The sequence below is a fragment of the Eublepharis macularius genome, chromosome 5 (assembly GCF_028583425.1).
Source record: "Eublepharis macularius isolate TG4126 chromosome 5, MPM_Emac_v1.0, whole genome shotgun sequence".
Taxonomy (NCBI): Eukaryota; Metazoa; Chordata; class Lepidosauria; order Squamata; family Eublepharidae; genus Eublepharis; species Eublepharis macularius.
Window position 1 is genome coordinate 14,898,421 of NC_072794.1, and position 9,579 is coordinate 14,907,999.

Genomic DNA, 9,579 nt, shown 5'->3' on the forward strand with positions numbered 1-9,579 from the left:
AAAGTGATATTTCGCGTTTTCCCCGGCACGATCCGAAACGTGTCACGACGTCCCAGGTGCAGGTAAGCCAGCTGGAAACGGCCCTAGTTTCCCTCTATATCAGGGAAATATTTTTTTCTCCTGAACGGAGGGGCAACTTTCTCCTCTCAAATTCCCATGGAAACTGCTTTTAGCACCCTCCCCCAATCTGAATTTCTCCTCGGATTATGGAGGCCCAAATTCTCCTGGTTCTGTTTCCAAAATGGAACTGGCAAGTGAGTGAGTTTTCTCCAGGAATTTCCTTCCAAGCCAGAATGTTTTATTTACTGAGCATATTTACTAAATACACAGATTTGGAGGGGAAAGCCATAGGCAGGTGGAATAATACAGAATTCCAGAAAATACTAGAAAAGTTGCAAGCTATAGTATCACGCTACGTAAGCATCCTCCAACCCTTGAGAGGTGGATCGAGGTTGTGTCTTCCCCACCACTCCTATATGCATTGTCGACTCAGGGCAGAGGCAAAGTGAGCCAAAACATTACAAAGACTCTAACTGGGGAATTCCTTTCTGGGAACAGTCAGAACTTTCACGTACAGATTCAAAATCTCCTCCAAGAGAAATTTTGACTGCTCAGTTCCAAAGTAAAGATGAAAGGTTTTCTGGCATCCAGGACTAAAATTACAGATGTGTGCCAATGAGCATGCTGCGGTCACAGGAGATGATAGAAGAGGTGTTCAACTAGAAAACCTTTGAGATTCACCTCCCATCGGAAGGACAAGACATGATAGTATCTAATTCCTACTTCTATTTTTTCTCCCTTGTTGGTCTGTATGAAATGCCATATCTCGAACCGGAAATATAGCTTGGGATTTATTGACAACTCAAAACAGGAAAAGCATGGCTTATAAAATCATATGAATCCATTTGCAACAGTGGAGGGGAGGATCCAAACGGCTTCCCTTGAGGTATTTTGGGACTGTAGTTGTAAGTAGAGATGGGCACGAACAGCAATATGAACAAAAAAAGCCACGAACAGCCCAATCCGCTGTTCATGAGCAAGCTGTTCGTGAGGCCCCGTTCCCGGCAAACGTGTTCGTTCCAAGCCCTCTTCGTGGCATTCATCAGCCGTTCATAAAGCCAGACAGCCTGGCACCTTCTGGCTTGTAACCCCTCAAAGTAGCTTCCAGCAGACAGTCCAATTTTTGCCACTGTGAAGAGAAAATGATATGAAAGGGGGAGACCCATGGATCATGCCTTTCCCGGGGTGCAATCTTTCTGAAACTTGGGGGCTCTTCAGCAGACAGTGAGGGGTATGTCCCCTGCAAATTTGGTGGGTATTGGACATTGGGAAGGTCAGTTTGTAACCCCTCAAATTAGCTTCCAGCAGACAGTCCAGTTTTTGCCACTGTGAAGAGAACATGACATGGACTCTCCTTTCCCTGGCTCAAGTTCAGCTAAGTCCTAAGGGGGCCATTCTGGCTCCCATGAACCTCCAGCTATGAACATGTTCGTGAACATGTCATGTCCATTGATGTTTGTGAATCCCTGTTCATGGATGGCAACGAACAACAAACATTGTGTTTGGTTTTTTTCCTGTTCATGCCCATCTCTAGTTGTAAGTGTGCTTTGAAATGTTGCTGGCTTGTGCCCAAGGTTTCCTTAATGAGAGCCTCCCCAGACCTTTTGAACTCCTGTAAAGCAAGTTAGAAATATTAAATGCTGTTTTGTTGTCATTCTGCAGTGGGCAGCGTCATCTTGTGTTCCCTCTTGGTGGTCCATCAGCTGTCTCCTCTCTTCCCACTCCAGGACTTTAAAGAACAACTTGTCCACCATGCTGCGTCAGTCATCCTCATCAGCTACTCATATTGTGCCAACTACCTCCGTATTGGAACCGTGATTATGTTCATCCTTGAAAGTTCCACATTTTTCTTGGATGTGAGTGTGGCTCACTACTTCCACAAAAGGGAAGGCCAAAGGAGCTGACCTGGCCTGATCTGATGAAGAGAGCTGTGGTTCTCGAAAGCTTATGCTACAGTAAAATTGGTTAGTCATAAAGGTGCCACTGGACTCTTTACTATTTTGCTACGACAGACTAACACAGCTAACTCCTCTGGATCTATGAGGGAGAATCCTGCGAGATAGAGTTTATAACAGTCATTTTTCCCAGCACATATAGGCCATTTCCACACACGTTGAATAATGCACTTTCAATGCACTTTCGCATTGAAAGTGGATTTTTTGTTCCACACATGGAAAATCAGTTTCAAATGTTCACTAAAGAGTATTGAAAGTGGATTATCCAACGTGTGTGGAAGCAGCCATACTCTCCAGAATTGGACTTCCCAGCATCCTTTGGTTAGGGGGGATGACCGCAGTTTAAAGGTGGCCTTAGTTTGCAGTGTAGATGTGTCCTGGATGACTGCATGGTAGAGTTCTTTTGATCTGTGTGCTTTTTGTGTTCCCCCTCCAGCTCACCAAGGCCTTCAACTATGCAAAATGGCATAGGACTAGTGAATTTCTCTTTATCTTATTCTCTGTCATTTTCATCTTCGTCCGCCTGGTGATTTTCCCCTACAAGTAAGTTTTGCTTCTGGGACACATGTTTAAGCCTCTCTGCAATTTTACAGTCAGTCTCATCAGATCTGCTAATCAGAGACCATTTCATAACTTAGTGGTGACCCCCACCTGTTTGGTTGTACATACGGAATTTAAAAATGGAAGTACTGAAGTTCCTAATGCATTGGTTCCATTTCAGGAACAAAAATAAATAATGTGAAGAGCCAAAACTGGGGCAAGAAATTCAGTTGAGGAGAACAAGTTTAAGAAGGATCTCAAAGGGAACTCTCCCACATTGGGCACCACCACCTTTGTCATACTAGAATGTTAGAAAGCATCAGGGCTTTTTTTCAGCTGGAACACGGTGGAACGGAGTTCCAGAACCTCTTGAAAATGGTCACATGGCTGGTGGCCCCGCCCCCTGATCTTCAGACAGAGGGAAATTTAGATTGCTCTCCGCGCCGCTTGGTGGCGCAGACGGCAATCTAAATTCCCCTCTGTCTGAAGATCAGGGGGCAGAGCCACCAGCCATGTGACCATTTTCTCCGAGGGCAACCCACTGAGTTCCACCACCTCTTTTCCCAGAAAAAAAGCCCCGGAAAGCATAAACCAGCAGGTTCATTCCCCCAAATTGCTAATGATGTTAAGAACTTCATTATCTCATGATTTCCCCCTTCTTTGCCCCACAGAGTGCTCTACAACACATTCTATTATCCCATAGAATTCTACCCACCCTTCTTTGGCTACTACTTCATGAACGCCCTTCTGATGGTCATCCAACTGCTCAGCATCATCTGGTCCTGCCTCATCATCCCCATGGTGTACAAGTTCCTTAAATATGACACGGTAGGAGCAGAGCACAGTCAGGGGAGGGGATACCCATTTAAGCCCAGCAAAAAAGATCATGGAATCTTGAATCCCCCAAATCTAACCACTGTTTGTGGACTCTCAGTGTGGAAATTCGGCATTCGTTGTGTTGTAGCAGTTTAACCTGAAAACAGTGACCCATTTCAGAACAGGAGCACGTTCAGAATAAACAAAACAATCACAGAGACAGAGATGCACACAGAGATACTTAGAAACACACAAGGGTTGTTTCCGCATGTCTTACTGTTGCGCGAGACTCATGGAACGAGGGCATCTTCATGGCACGATTTCTGACATCATCGCACCACGATCCTGTTTTTGTGGTGTGATGGCGTCAGAAATCACGCCATGAAAATGCCTTCATGCCCTCATTTGTGAGTCTTGTGTGATGGTAAGACGTGTGGAAACGACCAAGGTTTCACACAAGTGCAGACCCACTTGTTTCAGCATAAAAGACGATGAGATGTAAGGTGCCACATACATTTTCAGCACACATTAATTATCCTTTAGAAACAAAAGGAATCTGTTGTAAGGATAGTGGCCATTTCCACACGACTTACCTTCCTCTGGAACATCGCAGAACATCGCGAAAAACACGCGGAAGATAGCATCTTCTCGCACAAAATCGCACTAGGAAGACGCGATCATCCAGGAGTTTTGTGCAACATCACATCTTCCTGTCGCGATTTCACACGAGAAGACGCTATCTTCCGCGTGTTTTTTGCAATGTTCCGCGACGTTCCGGAGGAAGGTAAGTCGTGTGGAAACAGCCAGTGATAACTCATATGAAATGATAATTACTAGTTCACTTTTCCTGGTTTTAGCTAATGATATTATTTGTTTGATTAGAACTCTGCATCTCTTGTTTCAGACAGAACATGAAATTCTGCAATCTCTGTGTCATATGTGACAAGATTTTACAGGACAAAAAACGTGATATGATTTAGAACAAAGAACATGATACAGACATTAAAACATTACTAGAAGGCTGACCACATCAGTTATTACATCTCCACATGCCACAGGTACTAAACTAAGAGAAGGATGACCCCCTCAATTTAATTATGTTTATACAGTTGTGACACCTGTGAGCAAGATAGGACTAATGTCTATGGCCAGAAACCCCTTCCATTACCTTTTTAACAAAAGGTACTTACCTGACAATTCCCAATATTGCATCTGCCATCTTTACCACACCCTCAAGGGCTGGTGCAGCATTCAGATCTCGCTGATAACCTTAGGCAAGTGAGCAATATGGCCTTTCAGCTCTCCTTCTTGTAATATGAGGGTGATAATATTAGCTTGTTTTACAGGGCTGTTTCAAGGGTTGTTCTGAGAATTGATCTGACCCTAACTAAATATTATCATCAAAACAGAATAATAAAACCTTCAACCAGTAGTAGGTACAAGTACATGTTGTGTGAAGAAGTTGTGGGGCCAGGTGGATAGCACTTTTGGGCCCTTTGCTTTAGAGGAGAGTTTCAGAACCCTTCCCAGACCTTTGATCTACACCCTTAGGTACATGTAAAAGCCCTGAAAAGCACTATACAAACACTAAATCATACTAAGACCTCTTTCCACAATCACCACCACTTCAGACTCCTTCAGAGTATATTTAAAGTTGGGCCCTATTTGCAGCACTTTATACCTCTCTGATGGAAGGGTTTTTTTCCAAAACATTTGAAAGAGGTAGTTATTAGAGTGTTTCTCAACCTTTTTTCCATGGAAGAACCCCAACCTGTGAAAATGTTACAGGCCAGAAAAAGCTAATGATGGGGAGCAGAACTCAATTGTTGCATGCTCTCTCTCTCTCTCTCTCTCTCTCTCTCTTGTCAGCAAACATAACTGTAATAAACGCCATGTTTCAAAGGATATTTTGAATTTTTCATGGTATTTCTTATTATTTATATATTAATTTATTTATTCCATGATATCTAGTGGAACTCAAGCCGATGTCCTGAGGAACCCCAGGGTTCCTTGGAACCTGTTTGGGAAACGCTGTATTAGACCATTTCTTGAGAAGACATCTTTAGATAAGCAGCTCTTGGCTAATTATAGATCTATCTCAAACATTCCCTTCTTGGGAACCATTGTTGGCACAGCAACACTAGAAATATTTGAAAGAGGCTGTGGCAATATTCCCTCATTTATGGCTCAGGGAATTAGGGATTTACACTGCTGGTGGTGGTCTTCAGCTGCTAGATCTTATGAGGCCCCCTCCCCATTCTGAGGCGGATTTTCCCACCAAAATTCAGTTTGCCTGCTTTTGCTGACAGTTAGATACAATTTTGGCTTTTTAGCCCAGCCCAGGAACTTGATGGGGGGAAGCAGGAGCCATTTTCCTTTTTGTTGAAAATGGCACTGGAGACAGTATAATGTTTAAAAGTAAGTAACAACTTTATTTAACAAGCAGGGATTAAATAAGTGTAACAGGGAATGAAAGTGCCGAGGTAAAGTTTTGTTTGCAGTACAAAATATACTTTGAGTAACAAGCAAAATAGTTTCCTTGAAGCTTAGTTTCTTATATTCTTGGTTCATAGCAGTGAGAAGTGTTTTACTTAATACTTTAGTTACACCAACAACGTTTCTTCACAGAGTTTCCTATGACAACTCAGGCTTCCTGGAGTTAGTTTAAAACTGTTTTCCGTTCACAACAGAACTGGGGCCCTCAGAGCCAAACCCCCTTTAGAAACTGGACAGGAATTAATCTTCTCCTAAGAAGATATAACTTTTCTTGGTTTGGCTTGAAAAGGAGTCCAAGCTACTACCCAATCACTCTTGCCAAAACGTAGTCCCAGTTCTATGGTGTCTGTGTCAAGCAGACTTCAGCTTCTGCTAACACTTATACTAAGAATTCTTAAATAGAATTCTTCTTTAGGACAGTGGTGTTACAGTGAAGGCAAAAATTTCCTCTTCCCTCACTCCAGAGGGGAACCCTTCTGACTTTCTCTGTCAGACTCACTCACAATCTCTCTCTGAACAATCCTGTCAGAAAATCTTCAGCGAGGTTTCTAACTGACCAATGAAAGAAGAGAGAGTAGCCTGTCACGCAAGCTGTCTATTCCAAGCAAGAGTTAACTCTTTCCTTCCCAGATCTCTGACTGCTGCACTTAGAAAATGTGCTTTCAAGTGCAATCCATCATAGACCTCAATGCCAGTTGACCTATCTCCAGCTTTTATCCCTCTTAGTCCCTTTCTCCCCTCTTCCATATTCCAGTGTCCAAACAGTCATGGCACAATTGACTCAGATTCTGTCTGTACCTGGTGATGAATAAAAAAGGAGAAGAGGATAAAATTTGGTGGGGAAAATAGAGAAGGAAGGACCGTCAAAACTGGTGCTGAGTTTTCTGGTTCTCTTGCAGATGAAAAACGATGTGAGGAGTGACTCAGAAGACAGCGAGAAGGACAAAGAAGAGACAGAGCAGAAGGAAGCCAAGTACTGAATAGTGCATGTGAAGCCTTCCAGTGAGGCAAACAATGGCCTCAGGGTCTTTTGGGTTTGCATAAACAACACACGAGGAGAGCTGAGCCCTCTCCTCCCCCCTGCACTGTGGTCCCTCTCTAAATCAGGCCCTTGAAGCATTTGGGCAATGAGTTCCTCACACCACCTAACGCAAAAAAATGGACTGCTGCAAATCCCACTACTGCCATGGTTCAAATCCCACTACTGCCATGAGCTCAGTAGGTGCTTATTCCTCTCCACCCCAGCTCCCCAGCTGTATTGTGGGGATAATAATAACAATAACTTGTTCACCGCTCTGGGAGAGGCACTAATCTGTCTAGAAGAGCGGTATATAAGTGCAGTTATCATCATCATCATCATTAATCGAACAGGTACTCCTGCACACAGGGAGGGAGGAAAACTATTAGAAATAGGTATTTAAATTTGCTAGCAGAGTCACTCAGTCAGAAGCGTTTCAACCAACATGCAGGCAAATAAATTGTAGAAAAGATAAGAGTTTACAGTTTATTGAGGTAGATGCCACTCACAGCATTTTCTTGTACAAGAAAGAAAGGATCATAGTCTAAAACTTTACATTCCTTGTACTGCAGCCAACTAATTCTGCATCGTGGCCACTTGGGTGTAAGAGGGAAATTCCCCACTGGAGGGGAGAGAGATGCCAATGAAACCTCTTCCTTTGGAAGTCACAAAGCGACAGAGGGAATCTCTCTCAGTGGAGACGTCACCTATTCAAACAAAAGCTGCCATGCTGCGTCCCTCCTGGGGACAGAGCAGTCTCAGTGCTAGTCCAGAGGAGATGCTGGCAGACCCAAGACTGGCTCTCCTGCATGCTTTTCCTTAGTTACAGGAGTAGAGGGGGGCTTCATTGTTTCCCTTTGCCATTGTAACAGACCCAAATAATTCCCCGGAGCTTTTGTTTCCCCACTTGGAGAGTATATGTACATTGTACAGATAGCCTATATATTTTTCCCAACGGGGCAAAATCGCAGTGTGTGGTGGCAAACTGTCTGAAAACAAAGAGCAGAACCACAAGTGACAAAAGGCACAGATTGGACACTTGTCTGCTTCCCTCAAGTTTTGATGGGAAATGTAGGCGTCCTGGTCTCGCAGCTTCGCTCTCTGACTGCTGTCCAATGGACTTTTCAACTGTCACTTGTCCAACATTCCGCCAAACTGCCTACATTTCCCATCAAAACTTGAGGGAAGCAGACAAGTGTCCAATCTGTGCCTTTTGTCACTTGTGGTTCTGCTCAAAGAAAGGAAAGAGTTCAACCCCCACCACCATCTGGAAACCTCAGTCCAAACCAGGGCCTCCCTTAGAGCCAAGCTACAAGTGACGCCTGACACAGGTTGGACACTTGTCAGCTTCCCTCAAGTTTTGATGGGAAATGTAGGCGTCCTGGTTTTACAGCTTGGCTCTCCATTACAGCGGCAAGACCAGGATGCCTACATTTCCCATCAGAACTTGAGGGAAGCTGACACGTGTCCAACCTGTGTAAGGCGTCACTTGTAGCTTGACTCTGAGTCTGATATTTTGGAAGGGTTACTGGAGGGCCATTCACTGCTCTTCCAGAGCCTCGTTTGATCTCATTCACAGTTTGATTTGTTGAAAAGCACAAAGAGCCCTACAGGACCTGCATCCTTGAGCGTTTAACCCCATTCCACAGAATGTGCAAAATAGAAATGTTCAGGCGGACATTTTTTAAGGGAATTGTTCTATTATAATTCAAAAGGCAGCTTTTATAAGGGAATCGGGTTTATAAATAAATTTATATTTCCTATTCTCAAGGAAATCTCCGTATTTCAAAATTCTTTTAAATAATTCTTTGTGAATTTGGTATCTTAGATAAAACTAAAACTATTATGCCTTCAGTGGTTTTTTGTTTTTTTAGGGAATTAGAACTGTTCTATTATAATTCAAAAGGCAGCTTTTATAAGGGAATTGGGTTGTGTATTGTACATATGTTTATTGTACGTATCCTCATCTTGCTTTTACTGCCCTGTCTTCTAATGTGGTCATCCACGTTCTGCAGTATTTCTAGTATATTATGCCTTCACTGGTTTTTTGTTTCCAATCTTTTCTAATTCTGTACTCGTAATCCTACTGCATTGAGCACTGAATATTTTATGGCATTTTATTGCATTTTTTTTGTAATCTGTCTTGAGTCTCAAGAAGAAAAGTGCGCTGTAAGACTAGTAAATGAATAAATCATTTGGGAATGAGGTTGGGTTAGTTTCTTCACTTATCTGCAAGACTGAAACATCTTATAAAATTCACCACTGGAAGGCGCTGAAGTAGGTATTTTGTTAAGACCAAAATTTCCTTCTACCTCCAGAATGAAGTGATTGTTCTTAGATGAGCAAATTTGAGTTCAGAAGCACCTTAAAGACCAACAAGAGAGGTTTGGACAGCACGGATGCTGGTCCTTACATGGTATCCCCCAGGCCGCCCATGACACTGCATATTGCCAAAGCTCAGCTCAGGTTAGCCTTTCCTTCCTGTCAGGTGTAGAGATGGGCACAAACAGCAATACGAATTTTAAAAAGCCACAAACAGCCCAATCAGCTGTTCGCGAACAAGTTGTTCGTGAGGTCCCATTCTAAACGAACTCTAAATGAACAGGTGTTCGTTGCAAGCCTTGTTCATTGCTGTTCGTCAAGCCAGACAGTCTCGCACCTGCAATCAATTCCCTTGGCAACCGGCGGCAGGGA

General features: G+C 43.3%; 1 protein-coding gene across 1 annotated transcript in view; it reads left to right on the plus strand.

The window, feature by feature from the left end:
- Positions 1-6,847, plus strand: part of LOC129329944 (ceramide synthase 4-like) — a 30,164-nt gene extending 23,317 nt beyond the window's left edge. Inside the window, exons 8-11 of the mRNA XM_054979704.1 lie at positions 1,788-1,916; positions 2,452-2,558; positions 3,227-3,383; positions 6,767-6,847. Coding sequence (XP_054835679.1) covers positions 1,788-1,916; positions 2,452-2,558; positions 3,227-3,383; positions 6,767-6,847 — 474 coding nt within the window. The remainder of the gene's footprint in view (positions 1-1,787; positions 1,917-2,451; positions 2,559-3,226; positions 3,384-6,766) is intronic.
- The last annotated feature ends 2,732 nt before the right edge of the window (positions 6,848-9,579 follow it).